Genomic DNA, 24,636 nt, shown 5'->3' with positions numbered 1-24,636 from the left:
ATTGACTAACTGTTGCAGCTGTAGTGCTGACTATTAACCCTGATATCTCCATCAAGCTGAGGACAACATCTCTGTCTCCCTTTATTTTCTCTCTCCTGTTAGCTGTTTAAAAATAATAAAAAGCAATGCAGGATAAAACCATGAAATGATGTCTTCATTGCAGTATGGCTGGATTTGTCATCAGTTTGTACTGTGGACTTGCTGGGGACAGCAGCAGCTTGTAAAAAATTTGGTGTCCCTAGTAGGGTTTCATTGCAGATTTATTCAACTGAAAGTGTTGCGAGGTTATAGTTAGGAAATATGAGGTATATGAGAAAGAGGCTCAAAATATCCCAGAATCCAGATATATATCTCAATATGGCTCATATATGCAATATCACACATTCAACGTCATTCAACACAATAAACTGTTGCGTATCAGATCAGACGCTATCTGATTATATCATCACAATATGATTCTACCAAAAGATGTTGATATACAATAACATTGGAATATTACCAGAGCCTGGTCACAGTTCAGCACAAGGCTTAGTATCAGCCTGTTGTGGTCAATGTTGGTGTTAAACTTCAGGAAAAGTCAGGGAGATATCATAGATGTATGCTTGCATATGTGTGTGTGTGTGTGTGAGTGTGTGTGTGTGTGTGTGTGTCTGACTATGTAAACTTGCACTATCTACCCACATTTGAACTTAAACAGCTTCTCTTTGGTCTTTTCATCCTTTTGTTCATTGCTCAAAATTACAGAACATGAATTTAAATTCTAGTCAATGTTTCCAAAGGTATTAGTCAAGCTGAATTTTGTGCATATGAGATTAAAATTGAGGTAATACTGCAATCAAGCAATCAATCAATCAATTTTTATTTATATAGCGCCATATCACAACAGAAGTCATCTCAAGGCACTTTTCACATAGAGCAGGTCGAGACCGTACTCTTTAATATACAGAGACCCAACAATTCCCCCATGAGCAGCACTTGGCGACAGTGGTAAGGAAAAACTCCCCTTTAACGGGTAGAAACCTCAAGCAGAACCCGGCTCTTGGTGGGCGGCCATCTGCTTTGACCGGTTGGGTTGAGATTTTGTCTGAGACTGCAGACAAAAAAAAAAAAAAAACACAGCATCTTGGAGTAAAAAACACATGTATTTGTAACTGTAAAGCTAATAAAGGAAAAATGTACAGAAAAACAGATCAGGGTTGAAGAGGTTAAAGACTTGTTTGCTCTGTCTGCAGGTGGATGAGAGGTTATGTGTGGCACCCAGCTAAAGGCCTCTGTCGCCCTGACCTGTGCATCCCACCAGTCCCTCTGTGAGCATGTATCGCAGGAATGGGCTCTCGGATGGCACCAGCATCAACTCAGTCACCTCAGAGGTAACAACACGCTCTTCTTCTGTTCATTGATATGATACAGTATTTTATTGTTACATACTCTAATGAATATTCCCTCCTCTTGGACCAAACTGCATGCTGTAAAGCTTTCATAGTCACTGTGATTTGCAGTTTTTCACGAGCAGCTGATGTTACTAACATTTTCTCCTTTTTGCCTAACATTAGTCTTTATGATAGCCAAAGGTAGACCGAGCCAGCATTGCAGGAGCAACATTATGTGACTGTACAGCAGAAATCACCAACATTAGTGATTACAACAGGAGCCAACCATGACATGGTACTGTTCCTGTTCTGACTGCAGTGCAGTCACCTACTTTTTCCTCCGTGATGACAGTAACAGAACAGAGTAAAAAGCTGTTTTTTCCAAGCTGTTCAATAAACTGAAGCTGGATAGCAATATGCCTCATATGCTTTCCAAAGGAACACAGTGAATTACAGGTTTTTCCCAGGATTTTTTGAGACAAAGGTGGTAGAGGCTGGAGAATGTGCGTGGTGCGGCATACAGTTTGTGTGCGCAGTCACAAACCTTTGAGTGTTGCGTGCTTAAGTGGAAAAAAAATCACAATTTGACAGACAAAACTGTCCATAAGCTGTGGGGAAAAACATCACTGTCTAAGACATTGAGCGAGGGTTTCTGAGGTGAAACAGACTGATCATAAGTTATTTTCTTCACCTCAGAGTTGGTTTAGGTTGTTTGATGCTGAAGTGTGTGTTGGTCAGCTGGTCTCGTTTGTTACTGCTGGAGTTCACTGCTCCGATCAGTTAACATTAGTCTCTGAGTGACGGTATAAAAAGTTCTCAATATATTTCAAGTTTGTCTCGCAAAGGTAATTATTTAGTCATTAAACCAAACAGTGCTTGCAACTGCTGCATTTTTTGAAGATGAACTACCAAATAACTCCAGCTGGTGTGCGCTGCCTTTTTTGTTCCGTCAACGTCACATATCGGAATTTTAAACAAAGGTGGCGGCCAGTAATATAAAGTCATTTTTCATGCCAAAATGGCCAAAAATGGCGGCTGCATCTTCATGTTTAGTCTTCTACAATAGTAAACTAAATAACTTTGAGTTTCATTACTGGTGTTTGGACAAAAAACAATGACATTTAAAGACAACACCCTGCAATCTGGGAAACTGTAATTTTCACTATTTTCTGACATAAATAATCAGTGAATTGAGAAAATAATCAGCAGATGAATGGATTAATTGCAGCCCTGGTTTCATCCCAAGGGGCTGATTTGAATGATGTTTTTGTGACTCTCTGACTGATAGTTAGCTATAGTTCAGTATTAGTGCTGATATATTGTTTTCTAAATTTCAGTGGAATTGTATTTTGAAGATATGATTATAACATGTTGTCATTGGTATAGTTGAGATTATCAGTCTCTAGAACTCTAATCGACAGAAATGATTTAAGTCATTTTTCAAGCAAAGTGTCCAACATTCTGTTTCCAGCTACTTAAATGTCAGGATTTGCTTTTTTTCTCTGGTGTGCAGCGTTTTTCTCTATTTTGTTAATAGATAGAAGAAATAATTGCAAAAATAATCAATAACTCCATAATGTTAATATTGATTTGTTGCAGATCTGCTCATTTTACAAAATTCTAGTCTTAATTAGCTATTAGCTATTTAGCTATTTGGAAAACAACTGGTCAGACTGAATCACCCTTTAACCTAGATATCAGTTTCTACACAAAATATGTAACAATCTGTGCTGGTGATCAGTCAACATTTCTTATCCCCAACACTGGTGAGGCTGTTCAATAATAATTATATAAATAAGACTCATTAATTATAATTGTATGAATCAATATAGACACAGCAGCAGATGATATGAAATTGTGAAATTAAAATTAGATTTTTTCTTTTTTACTTTTTCAAAAGTGTCTAGAATATTTTACAACCTTTGTCTACAGGACAGAGTTAGTTATGTGTTTGGCTTTGTGTGAGTGAGCAGACAGCCAATCATATTTCTGCAATAAACAGTTTTTCTTTTAAAAAAACAAATAAAAAAACAGCAGTATAAAATAATATTTCATGATAATGTGACATGTTTTAAATTGGTACTAGAAAATGTCTGTATCTATGTAGTATATATATACAGTGTATATTTATACAGTGTATGTATGTATATATGTATATATATGTATATGTGTGTGTGTGTGTATATATATATATATATACTGTAAAAACATTTAACATATATTTTGTCTGTACTATCCATATGATTATTTATTTAATAACATTATTTATTAAATATTGAACATTTTGGGTTCTTAGAAGAAGTGCTATGTTGTCACAGACTTGTTGATTCTCATACTTTTTGTTCTTCTCACATGCATTACAATGTTGCTGCTTAATACGATTGGTTTCTACAAAATGAAAACATGTGTCATAGAAGTTAGGAGGAAAGTAGAATTACATTTATGTGAACTACATTAGATAAGTATGTATAATTATCTCTAGATTCACAGTTAATTGTTGTTATATGCATTACAAGTTATATAAGATAGGCATCTGTAGTTTTAATTGTCAATCAAAAAGAGTAGCAGTTGATTACCGTGTAATTATGGGTACAATTGGCTGTAACTAGTACAATGACATAGTCTCAATCAGTGCAGTACCACGAAATGAAAGGTACATAGCTGAGAGACTGCTTTGAAAGATTGTGCAGGAAATCCTGCTCTGGTACAAAGTGTTAGATGGATGGAGCAGATCTGTTGCTCAGCTAACCCTGTCCTTAACTGGGCAGAAAAGCTGTTTTTTCCACCAGTGGACCACTTGCTTTGGTCTATTTCCAAAAGATCTAAAAATGATTTATGCATGTGTCTTTTTGCATGCCTATTGTTCTCTTTTTCCAAGTAGTATTTCATTTAAAAAAAAAAAAAAAAAAAAGTCTTTTCCATTTGGTCTTGTTGATTAAAATGCCAGAGCTGAGGCCTGTTAGTCCAGGAAGGATAAAAAGTCAACTTTCAAAGCAGACTGAATCAAGGCTAAATAAACAGGCCAGGAGAAACATCAGAGGCATTTGTGCCGTATTATCATAATTTGAAATGGGTAATATGCCAGGAACACGGCATCTGTTTTTACTTGGTGGAATCCTTGATTCACTATAATAACCTGGTGAACCACATTATATAAGTTCTATTCATTTTTGAAGTGTCTGCTGTTAGGTATACCCACATGTAAAATGCTTTGGCTATTTTCTGCCTCTCACCATCTTCTCCATCCTCTGTCCTCTCAGTTTGTATGTCACTTGTTAAATGTGCTATATCTGTGTTTTTATGTGTGTTTTTGAGTGTCAGGTTATTACAGCTTTACAGCAAGAATATTTGGTATTTTTGGTTGATAACTGATAAATGGTTAAAGTCATCTATCAAAACACTATGTCAGCCTCAAGTCAAGGAATCCCTGCACACTGACTCAGAGCTCCCTTTTCTTTACCTGCAACCTTTTGACTACAGGTCTTCCTCAGGCAAATACCTACAGGAATGTGCCTAATGTGACCAGTGACATCACAATCATCTAATCACATTCACAAGTGTCAAGACACCATCATCATAAGAGGATGATGGTCTCATTTCTTCTAGGTTCTATATGCATACATGGCATGTTATATTCTTCTTAGTCTATTTCTATTTCTGTGAATATTAATTCTATATTGGATACACTATATATGTTTATAATGATGCCCCCTAGTGTCTTGTTAACCTATGACACCCGCCCTAATACATATATGAAATGAGTGGTTGATATTTCTGCTATTCATTGTAATTGTTTGAGACTTATTGACTGAAAATGTGTACATTTGCTTTAAGACCTTTAATCATATTTGTATCATGTTTGATATGAATGTTTTTATTCTCATGATGATGGTGTCTTGACCATTCTCCTGGATCACTCTCTCTTTCATAGAGTTCAGTCAGGTGTCAGTCAGCAGGAATATTTGCCATTTCTATCTGGATTTGGAGATTGTGATGAGGGATTAAAAGCCTGTCATTTCACTGTCATTTTTTTCTGTTGATAGCTCACTTTTGTGTTTAATACTGAGACAGGCGGCATGGACCAGACTCTATGATACTGTAAAGAGAGGGAGACACATTAGAACAGGGTGTAGTAAAACAGGGGTGTGATTCTTTGAGGAGCAGGAAGGTGGCAATTAATCAAGAAAGGCACTGAGCATGTTTAGGACATTTGTGAATGGACTCTTGATGAGGCATTGGTGAGCAGTGAATGTACAGTTTTCATAAAGTGCATAATGAGAATTTATGAATCTGAATGAATGAAGTAAAGTTGACTTGTGCTAACTCCATTAAGAGCTCTGTAAAACACAATAAACACTTTGACAAATGTGTCAGAAGCTGTTAGAAGCCGCATAGAGCAGGGTCCAGACTGTTAAACTGCACTGTTGAAAGGCTGTCAGTCTGATGGGTTAACGTGTGTGTGTGTGTGTCAGGCCAGCAGCAGCTCAGATTCTCTGGATGGACCTTGTGTGGACTACGCCAAGAGCTATGATGCCGTCGTATTCGATGTGCTGAAGGTGACGCCCGAGGAATTTGCTGTAAGTATGATTCAAATGTCAGGAAGTGTTTGTACTGCGTTCAACAGGAATCACATCTAAAGACACGGCACGCTATTACACAACTTTTACATGTTAATGAGAATCAGCTGGAGGAGTTTGGTCACTCAGAATCAATTTAAAAAACATGCTGATAGCGTAGAGCTAGTAGCAGCTGCTTGGTAAATTATATAGCTATTTGGTATATTAACATTGAATCAAATGACTAATGTGAAAGGGTTTAATGCAGTGACAAACACAGAATTCTCTCAACACTACTGCTTTTCTGAGCTTTTTGCCTCTTTTATCTAATAGTTGTGCTTTTATGTGTCAGTCAGCCTAGTTTCCAGCAGCAGCAGCAAGCAGCTGTTTCAGCCTGGTATGGGTTTTTTGCAAAGTATAAGGCAAAGTTCTAAAGGGCTGGATGAAGGTGAATATAGATCAGAGGATGTGGTGATTAATAAATACTGCAATCACAACATGAAGCATGATGACAATAGCTCAATGAATGAAGAGACAATCATATAGTGGCACAACATGAACACACAGCAGCACAAACCTGCAGCCAGAGGCACTATGTGGGTCTTTAAAGATTTGATTTGTGCAGTGACGATATAAATAAATGATAAAAAATGTGCTGAAGCTGTTTATATGATAACGTCAATTGGACACTAATTCAGCTACATTTCCACTGTATGTCATGTAGAGCTGTAACGATTAGTCAATAAATTAATTAGTTGATCAACAGAAAATGAATTGGGAACTATTTTGATTATTGAATAATTGTTTTAGCAATTTTTTTTAAGCAAAAATGGCAAAAATTCACAGGTTCCAGCTACCTAAATAATATTTCTGGTTTTCATACTCATTTATGATAATAAACCAATTATCTTTGGACTATTGGTTATATTAAATAAGACATTTTGAAGAGTAGCAGGCTCTGAGAACTTAGAATGGACATTTTTCACTATTTACTGATAATCAATTCATGAAGAAAATAACTGGTAGATTAATCAATATTGAAAATAACTGCTAATTGCAGCCTTAATCTCATGTTATAGATGGTCACATAGTTTAGTAATAAATGTGATACAACAGCCTTTGCACTGTGATGCATTTCAACAATAAAACATGAAATGATACTTTTGCTTTATAAAAGCTGGAAAAGAGATTATGATACACAGGATTAATGAACAGGATTAATGAACTTCTGTCATCTGATGTCACCCTCTTTAACAGACAGAATACATTATAACTGACCAGTGTGATGTGTGTAGAAGTGTCTGTGTGATTATTCTGTAGCAGCCTGGTGTTGTTTTCAGGTGATTTAAGGAACACAGTGGACAGTTGCGTAACAGCACTATGTTCCTGCTTCAACCACCTTAAATATATATATATTTTTTTCAGATTTAAACACATCTACTGAATGGAGAGTGTTTAATTAAAATGGTTTTCTTTACATTTTAAGAGTAAAGTTAAGCAGTATTTCATTTCATCATTGCTGCACATTTACTGCAAGTATTTAACTCACCAATTTGACAACTGAGTATTTTTTTCTCCAGAAAACAGACATGGTTGTGAGACATCTATTCTATGTGCAACTACCCACTTTCCAGCAAAATACCAACAACTCACTTTGTGCTGCTACATTTTAATGAACCTCCTACCTGTTTGTTACTTTCCTCCCAGCTCTGTGCAACATGTGCATAGATCTAGACACCAAAAAAAAAAGACACCACACAGATGGGCAAATTTCAGGTCAGGAATATACCAACCTCATTGCACTGCAATGAAAATAGAGACCTGACTTTTGCAAAAGAAAAGAAAAGTTAAAATTGTCTTTAGCCAGGATTTAGTGAACATTAGAGGAACTGAGGTTGTTACCAGCTGAACTGCAAAAGCAGCCCTCTTGAAGCTGCAGATATACAGCAGCCCATTTATTATCATCAATGGCAGTTATAACCAACTCATCATTTCCAGTTAGAACTTATAAACCTATGTATCATATTTTCATAATGTCTGAAAACTGCATGTATATATACCACTGTTTAACCACCTGCATACTGAAAGGTGATGTGGATTTATTATTTCAGAGCCAAATCACCCTGATGGATGCACCAGTATTTAAAGCAATCCAGCCAGAGGTAAGAGAGACACATATTGTTAAATGATTAGTCTCCTGAGTATTATTTCCAGTTATAACAATGAATTCTTCCAACATCACATATTCATCTTGGAGGAAAACCAAGATTTGTCAGTAATTTTGGTCATAGTGTCTGTTGAATATTCTCACCAGGCAACAGAGTACCATCAAGGGGACTCTTCATTTGATGATTAAGAATAATCTGTTATTACTGACCTTCTCAAACTGTGCATGATTCATGTGTATAAGGTTGGATGTACAACAGTCTTTTCTAGGGAACCCCTCAGAGATCAAACCCTCACCACAGAATGATTCCAGTCACCTTTCTGTTTCTAATACTGGTAATGCTGCTATGATGGCCTTCACAGCTGCTGCCACTCAGCTGAACTCAGACTGGCCTTAGTGCTTGAACTCTCCACTGGAAACTCCACATACCCTTGGTTAGTCAATGAAATTCCAGTCACCGCTCTGCCCTGAAGCATTTCCTTCCCACCACATCAGGCTCTGCACAGACTGAAGAGAGGGGAAAAAACCAGGTAGAGATGGTAGAGACATTAAGGATTGATAATTAGAAATTAATACAAGCTGAAGCTTTCATAAGTACCTACTGAATGGTTCAGTTGACTGATCCAACATGTTCCTTTAAATTTTCCAGAAGGCTACAATTACAGCCACATCACCATGACCTTTCCTTACTCACTTGTTAGGGAAAATCTCAACAAACACAGACCTGGACCAGTATGTTTAAAGCTATTCAGAGTAAAGTCTTGGTCTTAAAAGTGTCAAAATTCTAAGAATGGGATGACATAATTTTGCTCTTATTCTTACAAATCAGTAGCAGTAGAGTTAACAGCAGAAGCAGCAGCTAGATACTTTCCACATTTTGAAAATGCTTTATAATAAGTTGATAAAAGCTCTGTTCCAATACTCAGACTGCCTGTACAACATAGAGAGATTTATGACAGGATGGAGACAGTCAAATGGTTTCATGTTCATTCTTCCAAATGTAGGAAAACACCGAGTTGGGATAAAACATTGCCTTTTTCAGTTCACTGAAGATTTTGGGAGCTATAATCACATGTGCGGACTCTCTATTCTGCATATTGGCCTGAATACAGTAGGGAATGTGCACACAACTACCTCTTTGTTATTCTTTCCAATGTACACATTAACCACTTCTACATACATTATAAAAAGTGTGATCATTATTACATTATAGAACTGTGAAATACTAGAAGTCCTGTGAAAACTGAAGTGCCCCCCCCTTTCTCTCTCAACCCAACTGGTCAAGGCAGATGGCCGCCCACCTAGAGCCGGGTTCTGCTTGAGGTTTCTTCCTGTTAAAAGGGAGTTTTCCCTTGCTGCTGTCGCCAAGTGCTGTTCATGGAGGAATGTTGGTTCTCTGTATATTAAAGAGTGCAGTCTAGACCTGCTCTATGTGAAAAGTGCCCTGAGATTACTTTTTTTATGATTATATAATTAAATTGAATTGGAAAAAAACTGAATAATAAAACATAGAATTGACAAATTAAAATGATTATATCCTCCTCACTATTTAAATATGTGGCCTTTGCTCTCTCTCTTGTTTTCCCTGAAGCTTAATAAGCTTAGTATGATTTGCTCATAAAAATGCAGAGGTGCTCTTTTTTCAGGTGAGGTGGGGTGCCTTCACTGTCAGAAACCCTGCAGGAGGAAACTGGGAATTGATAGTATATGAAACATGTGACTATGTAACGACTTCTGTGCCTCCCTAAACTACCAAATATTAACTACGCAAAACATCCACAGTGCCAAGTTAAAAAAGAATCTGAGCAAATGAGTTGAGAAACATAACAAAGTCGGATCCTTGATGATCCATCTCTAAATAACCCTCAATCATCAGAATTTTGCTGTTAAATCAGATGTCCTGGTGATAAGCTGTGTCCAGCATAGCAATATAAGATTGGTCCTAATGAAAATAATTTTGTTTATAATGGAATTTGGATTTCTGGGGGATTTCCTGTCATGGCGAGGTGTTCTTTTGTTAATCCCTTTATTTAGGCTTGTCAAACACTGGTTAAAAACAAAGAAAGAATGAAAAAGTCATTTAAATTGGCACAAAGGCAAGGGAATTTCCACTGGTGGATGCATGGCTGTTAATCCTTGCTATTTTCATTCAGGCATTTAACCATAATGTCTCTGAAAGAGGACCAGTGTCACACCAAGGGTTTGTACTGTCACATGTCCCAAGTCCACACCCATTCATGTGATTTCCGTTTCTTTATCCATGCTAGCGACATAGCTCTAGGGATGGCCCTGTCTGACTGCCTGTCTGTCAGTCCAGCACTTCACTCCAGAAGGAAGCGTTCAGAATTTTTGAAGTCTGTCTTAAAACAACAGTCAGGAGTCCAACTGAACATTGAAACAGGTTTTTCTTGCTGTAATCATTCCTCCTGTTCATACTGACATATTCATACTGATATATTTAAAAGTTTATCTGAAGCTAATATGAAGCTTCAGCGTTTCATTCAACAAATGAGTCAAATCAAGTAGATATCTTTCAACGTTACAGTCTTTTTAGTGCCAAAGTCCCTCTTTTTGTTACTATACTTCCACCACAGCTCAAGAAGGAAACACTGTCTGAGGAAACTCAAAGAGGGAATTTGATACTAAAAAGACTGTAAATGTGGCAGATATCCACTTGATATGACTAACTCAGACTGCTGAAGCATCATATAAGCTTCAGATAAACTTTTAAGTACATTTTTGCACTAATGACTGTGTGGACACACTGTGGCGCTGTGCTGGGTGGTAGCCAGCAGCTCTTGTTTGGTGTTTTGTTTTTTCAACTATTTCATTTCAGTGACTGACTGGCAATGGCTACTTTTTGTTTTGCGATTTTTCACGTGGTTCCATTGTTACTTTCTACATTCTTGTAACGGGGAGCCATGCAAAGAAGAGTTAGGCCATTGTTTACTCACGTGGTCAGCTGATTGAGTAAACAGTGCTACTGTCTGGAGCAAGGCCTGAAATCCTGGAGGAGCTGCAGAGGTGATGCTGAGGTTGCAGAGCTGGAACTAAGTGGAGAGCGAAGAAGAGGAAATAAAAACCTTCCGTTCCAGTGATTCTTATAGGGAACGTGAGGTTCTTAGGCAGTAAGATGGACGAGCTTGGTGCGCTGATCAAGACCCAGAAGGAATACTGTGAGTGCAGCATTTTGTGAGACATGGCTGCATTTGCACTTCCCGGACCATAGTGCAGCTGTGCCTGGCTTCAGGACTGTTTGGGCGGACAGGGACGTTATATGGAGCGGTAAGAAGAAGGGAGGAGGGATTGCACTGTATGTGAGTAAAAGGTGGACATGTTAATGTGACGGAACATTTCTGTGGCCTGGATTGACCGCTAGCTGTGGGAATGCATCCATATTATTTGCTGAGGGAGTTCTCGTCCACCATTGTTATTGCTGTCTGCATTCTTCCATCAGCTGATGTAGAGGTAGCATGCAACACCATTCACTCCACTGTTGCAAGACTTCAAACTCAGCATCCCAATGCTTTTGTAGCCATTACTGGGGACTCATATCACACTGGGCAAAACATTACCTATAGTTTATCAGTATGTTAACTGCCCCACTAGAGACAATTAAACACTAGACCTCCTGTATGCAAATGCTAAGGATGCATACAGTGCCACTGCCCTTACCCCCTCTGGCAGATCTGATCACAACGTGGACCTGCTGACACCAAAGTATGTCCCTCTTGTCCAATGGCAGCCTGTTGGGTCCACCTCCTCACAAGGACTGTGAGGAGGTGGAGTCAGGAGGTTAATGAGGCACTGCAGGACTGCTTTGAGTCTACAGACTGGGTTGTGCTTTGTGAGCCACATGGGAAAGACATCAACAGTGTGACAGACTGCATTACAGAATACATAAAATTCTGTGAAAACACCACCTTGCCAGCTCAGACTGTACGCTGCTTCCCTAATAACAAACTCTGGATCACCAGTGACCTGAAAGTAGTTCTGAATAATAAGTAAGCCTTCAGGTCTGGACATTCAGATCCCCCCTGGTGAGCTCCTTGGTCCCATACCAAACCACCTTTGATGTGCCTTTCCTCCACTGAGACAACGAGCCCCCTTCCCTGCCTGACTGTGGCTACTGGCCAGGTTGGGAGACAGGTGGAGAGACTCCACCAATGCAAGGCTGCAGGCCCTGACAGTATGACACCTCTTTAACCTGAGTCTGAACCAGGAGACGATACTGGTGTTGTGGAAGGCGTCCTGCCTGGTTCCTGTTGCCAAGAAGAAGACTCGATCTGGCCTCAATGACTATTGACCAGTTGCCCCCCTCATCTCTGTTGAAGGTGCTGGAAAGGCTGGTCTTGGCCCACCTTAGACCGTATGTGAAATCGTCACTGGACCCTCTGGAGTTTGCCTACCAACTTCATCTGGGAATGGATCAAGCCATCATCTACCTTCTGCAGCAAGCTCACTCTTACCTGGATGGAACCAGTTACACTGTGAGAATCACATTCTTTGATATCTTCAGTGCATTGAAAACCATCCAGCCACTGCTACTGAAGAAGAAGCTGCAAGCAATGAGGCTAGACACGTCCACCATCTCCTGGATTACTGACTACCTGACAGGCAGACCGCAGTTTGTCCAACTGGACAGTGCTCTGTCTGAAATGGTGGAGAGTAGTACAGGGGCTCCACAGGTGACTGTGCTGTCTCCCTTCCTTTTCTCCTTGTACACCTCAGACTTTCAATACAACTCCAGGTTGTAGCACTTGCAGAAGTTCTCTGACGACTCTGCAGTGGTTGGGTGTATAAGTGATGGGTGGGAGGAGGAGAACACAGCACTGGTAGATGATTTTGTGGAGTGGTCTGGAAGAAGTCATCTTCTTCTGAAAGTGGCCAAGACTAAGGAGATGATGATCGACTTAAGAACGAAGAGGACGGCTACACAACCCCTTTGTATTCTGAGAGAGGATGTTGGCATGATGGAGGAGTACAAGTACCTGGGTGTCCACATCGACAACAGACTGAACTAGAAGACCAACATTGATGCCGTATATAAGGAGGGCATGAGCAGACTCTTTTTCCTGAGGAAGCTGAGACCCCTCAATGTGTGCAGCAAGATATTAGAAATCTTCCACCAGTCTGTTGTGGACAGTGCACTGTACTTTGCTGTAGTCTGCTAGGGGGGCAGCGTTGGAGCCGGTGACACCAACAGACTTAATAAACTGATTAGGAAGGCCAGCTCCGTAATTGGCTGCAAACCAGACACCTTTGAGGTTGTAGTGGAGAGGACACTGAACACACTGCTACCCATTATGGATAATCTTGACCATCCTCTCCACCACCTACTGGACAGACGGCGGAGCACTTTCCCAAACAGACTGGTTCAGCTTCGCTGTCACAAGGACTGATACAGGAATTCTTTCCTGCCCAAAGCAATAACTCACCTCTGTCTAACAGGGAACTCTTTATAGTTTCTGTCTCAGCCAAACCCCACTCTGTTGTGCTCCTTCAGTAACTTTGCTCATGGTGAATTTGCACATCTTTATACTCCTACTCTACCTCTATTGCATTTTTAAAACTTCAACAATTCTGCACACTTGTCTAATGTATATAGTATGTTATTCTATGTTTATATATTTTATAATATTTGTAGTGTGTGCTATGTTTTTTTTTAATATTGTATTGAGCTATTTTATTTTGTTATTTGATGTGTTTATTTTTCAATAGATATATTTTTCTATCTCTCTCTAGTGTTTATATGTACTTTTTTTTTTTTTTTTTTGCTGTGTATTTACTGTTCCCATGCGACACCTGGACAACCTGCTGCTGTAACACAAGAATTTCCCAGTTTGGGATCAATAAAAGTACATCTCTCCATCTATTTCTGTCTATCTATCTATCTTACATTGAAAGCACATTTGAAGGGGCTCTTTTAATAGCCAGTATGAACAGTAGGAATGATTACGGCGAGGAAAACCTCTTTCACTGCTCATATGGACACCTGACTGTGGTTTTACGACACACTTGAAAAATTGTGAACCCATTCTTTAAATATCTCAACAACTGTTTGATGGATTTCCATGAAATTTGTACAGACATTCATGTTCCCCAGAGGATGAGTCTGGCTGACTTTGGTAAACTTGTGACTTCATCTGCTAAACAGCATTGTCATTGTAAGCATGTTAGCCTGCTGACATTAGTATTTAGCTCAAAGCACCACTGGGAGTACACTACTTAAGTACAGCTTCACAGAGCTGCAAGCGTCATTTGTCTTCTTTCCTTTCCTGCACTATTACTGCAACTATGTTTTAAAATAATAAATATGCTATCTTTTAAATTTTATTGCTTTTATTGTAGTTAACTAAAGTCACTTAAAGTAGCTGCTCAGGTCATTACTGCCATGTTCTATCAGAGATTTTGTGTGAAAGCTGTGAAACATAAAATATAGAGGCTGGTTTGTATAAGCTAATATTGCTCCAAATTTAAGATACAGTGGCTGTAGAGCAGTCTTAGTCTTGTTTCCAACTGTCTTAGAATGACAGTGAGAACAGGCCAACCTTTCTTCAGCAAAGGCAGTGTGTTGATACAGTAAGTCTGGCAATGAGAGGCTGGTTCCACATGGCTTCTCACAGGGGGATTTGCATTTATATTCCTTCCCACCTTGACAAAGGCAACAGTTCTGAGGGGAAACACTGACAATATATAATGATTTTTCATGAACATTGTCTAACTTAATCAACAAGTGATCAAATGTCACCAGCTCTGGTCTAGAAATTTGGTATTTGGTATTGTCATTGTCCAGATGTCTGATAAAACTCATCTGTCTTATTTTCTGATTGGCAGGAGCTGGCCAGCTGTGGATGGAATGGGAAAGAGAAACACAGTTTGGCTCCCAATGTGGTTGCATTCACACGCAGGTTCAACCAGGTGTGTCTTACATGATCTCTAAAACAAATATTTCCTCATCTGATTTCTTCTACTTCTCAGAAATTACATTTAACAAATAAGAGTCATATAAGTTATGCTTGATGTGCGACTTGACTGCTCATCATAAAGGCAAGTGAAATACTGTACAGTTTCATACCAACCCATGAACCAATATTACTGTAGCCTATTATTGATGGGAAACCCTTCCAGTTTGTTCAACAAGTATGTGTCTGTGGTCTAAAAGATGCTCCAGTGAGACAATCTATCTTCACTTTGTTATCATAGACATGAGTCAAAGATACAGGACATTTATCATCCTTAATATCATCAGTGGATTGATCACAAGATTCAGTAGTGGATACTATTGTTGTAGGGCTCAATCTCAATTTCACTTTTTAGTGCAAAATCCTAGGACAGGACAAATGAAAAACTTTTTCCTTCCCTAATATAGTTTTATTCATCTTTAAAGCTGCACTAATCTAATATTTTCAGATTAGTGTGAAATGTCAAAGGGTTCACTTGTAGAGACAAACCCACAAACCCCCAGTGCTTGTTAGTGTCTTTCAGCTCATTGTTTTGGTTTTACTGTATTGTTTTGGTCTCAGCAGTTAAAGAGACAGATAAGTAGACTTATATTCATCAGGTGGACCTAAACATGATTGCATGAATGATGTGAAAGTATGCAACTGTTTGCTAGCACATTTACCATATACCATTATGAAATGATAATATGTAAGTGTTGCGTTGACAGCTTGTTGCACTGCCCTCAAATGGCCAAAAAAATTAATGATGCAGGTTTAATGTAGCAATTACTGTTGCATTAATAATAACTGTACAAAATCAAAGTCAGATGGCAGGTAATATTAATTTCAATTTATGATATATGAGAAAGATGAAAAATATGAACATAAAATGTAATTTATAAAAGTTTATTGCAGATTTTTTTTAAATATGTGTTTGGATATTGTTATGTTTCAGGTAAGCTTTTGGCTGGTGAGAGAAATCTTAACTGCCCAGACGCTGAAAATCCGAGCAGAAATACTGAGCCATTTTGTCAAAATAGCAAAGGTGAGTTCAAATGACTGAATGAAAGTAGTTTTATGAAAAATATTGCCTAATGGTGCACTAACAATGCCATACATTATGAGCACTAGTTCTTTAACACTGATTCAGTGTGTTGTTAAATTGAGGGGTGTGTATGTGTTATCCTAACTAATGATTTATTTTGCAGCCCGAGATGCAAGTAGTTGTGATTTTGTTCAGTTAAAACATTATTCATAATATAATAAGTAATAAGTAATAAATAATAAGTTTTTGAATATCGCAGTTGGTGATAGAAACTTTCGTCTCTCTCTGTTAACAGTTCTTACTGGATCAACTATTCTAAAAACTGAAATATGTTTTCAAAAGACAAAAACATGCTGTTTATCTCCATTGTTGTTACAGTAGAGATATCTCAATGTGACGTGTTGTAAGCTTTACAGGGTCATAAGAACATCCATCATCAGACATGGATATGTGTTGAGAAGTGGAAGCAAGCAGGAAATAGTTTAGTGTTTCAGTGTAGATTTTTGTTTCATGGGTCTCTGCTAGTTGCTTGGAAAGCAATCTCAACACAGAATCCATTATATTCTGTGAGCCCGCAGCATACAGGAGCACCCCAGCTACTTTATTACAGTATATGAGGAGTAATGGAGAAAGCAGACGCACTGATGGCAGAAACAAAATGGTGTTTCTCCTCTTGTGGTCCGATCAGGGAATAGTAGCAGCATGAGTTTCTCCCCGAGGTCAGAGTGTGGGATGGAAAGGAAACGTGGAACCATGACATAATGTTCTTGGCAAATTGCAAAGATATTGACTGATGCACCCTTTATGTACCTGACTGTAACAATACACAAACCCAGAATGTGTCACCATAGAGAATCACTCTGAAATTATGGATCGGGGCCTCAACCACCGCAAAGGAGTGTAAAAAGTAATTGAAATCTGAGAAACGCAGGAGGTCCTGACATAAGCAAAGAAGTAAGAGATCATTTTTAAAAGTATTCATCATAGAAATCATGTATAGTTTATACTTGAATCAAGTGTTTGATTCCACCAGCTTGGCTGCGTGGTCATTAAAGTGAATTCAATTAAATTGAATTTGCAAGTAAAAAAAAGCTAAAATCACTACAACTCAAAGATGACAAATCATCTTCTGCTGGCAGAAACACAATAGGTTTTAGTAATTAATGTTAAAATAAGAAGCCTGCTATGTACATTATATGTCTTCTGTTGCTCTTTGGCAATGAAGAGTGAGGACAGATAAAAAGTATGAGATTTGGAATTTGTTCGCATTGAAGCTGAATGAATCTAGGTGTTTTGCCAGAAACTGGATCAAAAATGGAACTGGCTATTAGAACCAATGCAAATAATAATCTTTAAAACTGCCATCTGTACTCGAACAGTGGTTGCAATAGAACCAATAATATTCATTCACTGATCCCTGTATAGTGTTTACACTCTGTAAACCCCTCATCTGTAGTGCCCCACTGACATTATGGGGGTATGTGTTCCATGTAAGGCCTTTGTCATTCCATGGGGAAGTGTAGATTTATAGTGGCAACTCACTGTGGGACTCACATAGCCATGGGTGGAAACCCAGCTGTGAGCATTAAAGGTTAAGGTAAAATTGTGTGCAATGTGCAGTTTCAATTTTAGAAAAGGCTCAGTAATTTTCTAAAACAGCTGGTCACTACTAAAATAAAAAACACATAAATTTCAGCCATTCCTGCCATTCCTGACATAAATTTCCATCCTCAGGAAGGCTTTATAAAGACCTTTTAGCTGCTGAACAACCAGCAACACTTCGAGTGTCCTGCTTTGCTTGTCATCTGGCTGAAATGCAAACTCCAACTACAGAAGTATTGTACGCACTCAGCATAGTGCTGGGCGGCGGTGGGTTCATGCTAAAGCTTCCTGCAAATTTGATTTGACTTTCTGGTGTGACATAGCAACGGGTTCTGTCTTAACACCGCTCGCTCTTGAGGTGCGAATTTAAAAATTTCAAATTACTTAAAAAGACAGAGGAGATAGAACTGAATAATTTTAGAGCACAGGAGAGCCCACCATCACCCTGATCCATCCCAAAGATCATTTTTCTTGTGTTACCCAATGCTAGCCCTTTAACAATATAACTCAAAGAGGAGGAAATAGTGCATTTATTGGGGACTGTTTTCAGCAGCAGATGAATCCATATTAGGTTCTCTTGTGAGTATTTCTGGCAGCAGTACTGTGTGTGTTGGATTGAGCCAAAATAAACTACAGTGTGTGTGTTCATGGTAATGAAGGAACATGTCACCCAGTGCAACAGTGTGGCTCATTAATGTTTTTGTTTTTAATAGTTTTTAGACAACAATGGTGCTCTATTGCACAGAGAAAGAAGATATCATCAGGTTTTGGACATGTACAATACTTGTTAGATTTGTTGACTATAAGAAAACACAGCTTTATGCTTTAAAGTGAAGTGCCTAGTGTATGTTTTCTCTTACATAGCTCATTGGTTACAGAATAAGGGAAAGAGTTGCAACAAAGGTTGCTGGTCAGATTTGTTTTGGTTCATGGTCAGCGTGTTCACACCTAAGCCATCTGGGCACTCTTGTTTTTGAAGATATTTATGGTTTCTTTCATTGAAGTCATGGGTTATTACAAGTACATCATCTACAGTGCTAACAGACGTGTGAAGTTGCATGTTAAACCTAGGGTGACACATGCATCCTGTTCATTAAACATCTGTCTCTGTTCCCAGAAACTGTTGGAGTTGAACAACCTTCATTCTCTGGTGTCCGTGGTGTCTGCTCTGCAGAGCGCTCCCATCTTCAGACTCAGCAAAACCTGGGCGGTAAGACATTAGCTTTATGCAGGTCTTGAAGTGGAAAAACATAAGTGCTGGTATCAGCAAATCATATCACATTTAAAAATTCTATAGAGACATAAAGAGATATTGCTGATATTCACAACATAAATGTATTAGTAGAAGTTGAAAGTAAATTAATACATTTACTTGAAAGAGGCTTCATCAGGTTTTGGGGTTAGATATGCTTACAGTATGTCCAGTGGTTCCTCAGGTTAAGTGTCTGTGTAACGTCATCATTATATATCCATACCATGAACTACTATAGCAGCTGAAAAACAGAAGCAGGCAGGCAAGAGCATAAACAGATGAGCCGACTTGCATCACACAGTGTGGGCTGGGCTAGCAGGATTTGCCACAGAGTACAGACTGTGCCAGTACAGTTCACCGGTAAGTACTGGCCAGCTTTACGTATTGTTGAGGGTTATGCATGAAATAGTCATTACTGCCTCAATAACAATGCCTCACTTATGTAGTGATCTATATATTTATTCATTCCTTGTTTTTTTTGTAAAAGATATATTTGTTTAATTGTGCATAACTATCTGATGCCCAGCAGTTGATTGTTTCTCCACCTGTGTCAGTGTATTGTGATGAGTTACTGTAAAGCGATTGTCCAATAGTGATGTGTCAATGAAAGTAGGGACAAAATTGGATTTTGGTCAGTGCTGGGGACATTACTGCTCTTGCCTGCTTGCAGCACATGACACATACAAACACAGAGTGTTACAACCAGATAGGGCAAGACCACAATATTGAAATTGTGGTCTTGAATCCAAATTGAGTCTGCAGCTATACGTCCAAAAACAGCTGGAAGCTAACCTGAAACCTGGAAGTTTGTCATGATCTGCTGTGTTCAGGTCAGGTAACAGAACTTTAACCACCAACTCATACCCTACCTGATTTTTCAGTGCAAGATTTGTTTTTTTTAATTATTTCTTCTATTTGAAACATTCCAGACAGGAGATATCGTGTATATAATATTAGAATTATCATAGATTTTAAAGCTGTCTGTCTTTGCTCTTCTAGACCTCGGTGTTCAGGTTATCATAATATTCTGCTGGACAGATCAGAGAATTGGTTTTAGATGGATCAAATTGGATGACCATCCCTCAAAGAAAATAAGATAATAAACAATGCAGTGCCTGGCTTTTCAGTCCAAATGATTTTTCACTACCACAAACAGATGCCATTGTGTATGTTTATGAGTAATAAAGTGTGGCTGGCTTGTGCCTTTTTTCCAAACGGGGTGTTTGAATGATTAGTTCCACATTACCAACAGCTGTTTGTGAGCTGTGAGTTCTTGTAAGCCATGTCTTCTCTTTCCAGGCTATTAAAGTGCAAACTCTTTGGTCCTGGTTTTAATATTTGAACATGATTTCTGATTTTACTGCACTGAATATGAGACCATGAAAAGTGGGTGCATCAGCGCCAAAACACATGGAGAAATACTCTGTATGTTAAGCAGGAAGGCTTGCTTCAGTTGATGATTTTATAGACCAGTACACAGAGAAGGTTACTATATCAACAAGGCTTTTAAAAACATTGATATTATATTACATTTTTAGTGAGCAGAAAGGGGTTGTATATTCAGGGTTGCCAAGTTAAATCAACTACGTGGAGACTACTTGAAAATGTGGTTTTCTGAGTGGGGAAGCAGCCTAGCATCTTGTAGCGTTTCTACTGTCTGTTGTAGCTGAGGATGGGGTTTGATAGCATAATTACAAATCTGAATCCAATATCAGATCCATTATCAAATCTACATAAGTTTGGCTTTTAATCTTTTTTACATAACTGAAGTTATAAAGAACATTGATCTGTGCTAGCAGAAGACTGAATAATGTTGACCACCTGCAGTTCCGACCTGAAAATGAGCTAAGCAGGAGAAGACATGAACTGTTGATTATGCGTCTGACACATTGTAATAATGGCTGACCTTTACACTTTATTTTTCACTGTTTACTTGAGGGAAATACTGATAAAATAAAAATGTGAGAAAGTGAAAATGCCCATCAGCATTTCTCAGTGCCCAAGGTGATGTCTTCACATAGCTTGTTTTGTCTTACCAACAGTTCAAAACCCAAATATATTCAGTTTACTATTTTTAAGACAAAGAAAAGCTGCAGATCCTCATTTTTTAGATGCCGTAACCAGGGAATGTTTGACATATTTGCTTTTAATAATGACATAAACTATTAACTGGGGACAAAATAGTTGCTGAATAATTCTCAGTGAATCAATAAATCAACCAGCGAATTCCAACTACTGATACTGATGTGTTGCAAATCGCAATCACCTAGATTGCTTCACTTAAAATTCATCACTCTTTGTATGGTTGAACTACGAAAACACAAAAAATAGTGGTGCTTTCTCTAACAAATCTTTGGCTCAATACAGGAATCAGCTTGTGCACCTTAACCAGTCTACAGACTAAGCTTTCATTTTGGCCTTTGGGATAGTTATTTATGTCTTTAACACTAATTAGCTACAGCTGATATAATCTGCCCCTTAACCAGCAAAAGAGACGAGCAGTAGCAACTAAAAATGAGAAGCTGCTACATAAATGTTTTCTTTGGTGCTCTAATAAAAACAGAGCATGGAGAGATAAAAGATTGGATGAGAGAACTGTTAGCCTTGGAGCTTGGATTTGGGTATTTTGCTTACTTAGAAATGGATCCAAAATGAAACCAGCCATTGAAACACAGTTGTTTTACTTAACCAGATACAAGTTTTTAGAGTGCTCTCCTAAGAGTCTTTTTTGGGTGAAAACTTAGGTGGTCTAGGAGGTTTTCATGCACGTTTGACCACATCCATGTGTTTTTGGCTGGTAGCATGACACACTAACATACTTTGTGTGTCTGCTCAACAGTACATTATGCATACTCTACATGTGTATAGACAACAACATGTTTTTCTTCTTTTTTTACTTTGACCTTTGTTTCACACACTGAAAGCTGGCATCTCATCAAAATGTGGAAGTCTGTAATTTATTTATTTTTTTTTGTTTCTGGCACACGTCTGATTCATACTCCATAGACTTTTCATTATTTTTTGTTTTGTTTTGTACAATTTATGGAAACCAATCCCACTGAAATCACTTACTTTGTGCCTGAACAACAGAATTGGGTCACATATTGGCAAGAAAGAAAATCAGACTTTGCCAAATATGTCTGAATCACTTAGGATGACACACTGCAAACCTCCTCTAGCTCACTTTAAATGAACAGCTGCCTACTGCAATAATAACCATTGAGATATGTTGGAAACAATTGTTGTGTATATTCCATTATTAATAAGCTTCTAGCTCCAACAGTATGTGAGTTTTAACATTGCAGTTAGGAATGAGGAGGAGAAATCTAACAATATATTTTTCTCTGTTCTTGTAGTTGATCAGTAGGAAAGACAAGGCCACATTTGAGAAGCTAAACTATCTGACATCCAAGGAAGAGAACTACACCCGCATGAGAGAATACATCCGCTCCCTGAAGATGGTGCCCTGTATTCCTTATCTTGGTAAGTCCTCCATTGTTATTTTGGCCTGCTTTAAATCAATGCTTTCTGTCCTAATGCTTGGGTTCCAGACCCTGTGACATCCTACACCATTACTCTGAAATCCAATTGGCAGTTGTACACCTTGCAATTATACATATAGTACATTTGGTTTTGATTTTTTTCACCTCAGCTGGTATAAAATATGGAATACCATATCAGAGTACAGGTAGAGTACATTTGTAAGGATCTGCAATTTTCTACACAACATTCCTGTTGTCTTTCTACAAGCCACCATTCTGGAGACATCCCTCTTGAGGTTTTAGTATAAAGGACTGTTGAACTTTGGTATTCAGCTGCCTGGTCAATGATACAAGTCCAGCTGATGTTGAACACCTTTACCAGTTGCGCAAATGCTCTCAAAGTGGCAAAGAGAGAAATACTTAACATTTGTAATACCACATTGAACTGACCATAGAACAAATTAAATTACTTGTTATATATTATATAATGACAATTTGCTAATAATTAACCAATTTGCTATAAAATATGCTAAGCACTCAAAAACTAGGTTTACTGTTTTTCCAACCAGAGCTATGGAAATTAAAATTGAGGTCATATACAGCCATGAGCTGTAAAATAAAGTCCATAACAGCATGATGGAAAGCATGATTTCCAACCAATAAAATATTTTCAGTATAACACATAATTTCTTATCTGACCTACTGTCAGTCCCCTGTTGTTTGCAATGAGATTAAAAAGTGTTCAAATCAGTGTCAGTGAAAATATTGAGAACTGGTTAAATCATAAATGCAGAAATAGGAGATATGGATGTCTTAAGCAAAGAGATTTATTGACAAACACAAACTTGATCGATCAAGGAGACAATAGTCACATATTAAACTGCTGGTGTTGACACAGTGAAATGCCACATCAAGTCTGAAGGAAAAGAGTTGAATCATTCTGTTATTCAGGCAGCGCCCAGGCGACCTTGTCCCTAGACACAACATCGTTGTAAAATTGTTGACTTTAGTGCTGTCTAATTTAATTGCAAGGAAATTCTATGAAAGTGTGTTTTCAGGCACTGAGTGTGATCATTGACATATTCAATTCATCTAACAGGCTTGTAGAGAACGTTCAGTGGTTCAGTTGCCAGAACAGTAACAGCACATTCACCTTTTAAATTAAGGTTGGAACTTGGGACGTTGGTCAGACATCCTCAATGATTACAGAGGTCTCATTCAGAGTCCTATAGTACCCCGGCCAGGCCAAAGCAGTCAACCTAGGGAAACACTGAATCTTGTTATGTACTTCAGATTTCATTGGTTGCTAATGAAAGTAGGCAGTTGGTTTATTATAGGAGCTGTACCTAGACTCAGTATTGGCCTTGCTGTAGTACTGTTGAAAGCACTGAAAAGTTTGTTTGCATTGCAATTATACCTCCATTGTATTTATAATACTGCCACAGAGAACAATAAAAACTCCATATTTTTCAGATACACTGGTGTCAGGTAGTGTTATCATTAATACTTTTATAACTTGAATTAGATGTCTTCATAATAATACCATATTAGTTAGGGTGTACTGTAGAAATGTCATTTGGTAATGAAAGATGCTGTTACAGGTTTATGCTAATATAGTTTAAAATGAAGGGATTTTATTGGGTGTATGGAAACAAGTTCTCTATCTATGTAGAGTTCTCCTTTGAGAATAAGGGCTTAAGTGATTTTCAGAGCAGATATGTATGCTGTAGCATACAGAATTTCTCCAGTTCCTCCCTTTGGCTAACTGGGCATTAGAGTAACCATGTCACTTCTGTGTCAGTGGTGTCCATCAGTCACTACATCACACTTAAGTGAAATACCTTGACAGGAAAATCTGATACAAATCTGTTAAACCAGGCTGGCTCCACACCCATAACCCCAAGCACATCTTTCTGCAGTAAAGTAGCACTTGATTATTTGTAAGGACAATTAATCATTTACAGTTCAGCAAATACCTGCACAGCCGACATACAGCAGCAAGGATGTCACAACAGTTCTGCTTGTAAGAGAGCATTTTCAACAGTTAGATTAGTTCCAGTCTAATTGTTGACACTAATACTGTTCTGGTTGTACATATAGTGGTAGCAGGGACAGATTCTTGCACATTAGGACTATCCTAATTGAATGGGGACGTTGCTCACTCAGGTACATGCCTTCCCCTGTCAGTCTGAAAGTGCATCTTCTCAGAGAGAATGTG

The 24,636-nt window shown here is 38.3% G+C and overlaps 1 protein-coding gene across 1 annotated transcript in view; it reads left to right on the top strand.

Moving 5' to 3' along the window:
• Window positions 1-24,636, top strand: part of LOC137170664 (ras-specific guanine nucleotide-releasing factor RalGPS1-like) — a 126,365-nt gene that overhangs the window by 17,605 nt on the left and 84,124 nt on the right. Inside the window, exons 2-8 of the mRNA XM_067574184.1 lie at window positions 1,233-1,370; window positions 5,843-5,947; window positions 8,038-8,088; window positions 14,931-15,014; window positions 15,993-16,082; window positions 18,802-18,894; window positions 22,293-22,419. Of these exons, the coding sequence (XP_067430285.1) occupies window positions 1,314-1,370; window positions 5,843-5,947; window positions 8,038-8,088; window positions 14,931-15,014; window positions 15,993-16,082; window positions 18,802-18,894; window positions 22,293-22,419 (607 nt within the window). The 5' untranslated portion in view covers window positions 1,233-1,313. The remainder of the gene's footprint in view (window positions 1-1,232; window positions 1,371-5,842; window positions 5,948-8,037; window positions 8,089-14,930; window positions 15,015-15,992; window positions 16,083-18,801; window positions 18,895-22,292; window positions 22,420-24,636) is intronic.

The sequence above is a fragment of the Thunnus thynnus genome, chromosome 19, assembly GCF_963924715.1.
Source record: "Thunnus thynnus chromosome 19, fThuThy2.1, whole genome shotgun sequence".
NCBI lineage: Eukaryota > Metazoa > Chordata > Actinopteri > Scombriformes > Scombridae > Thunnus > Thunnus thynnus.
Note: the sequence above shows the minus strand (reverse complement) of the source record. Positions and strands in the feature narration are given on the sequence as shown.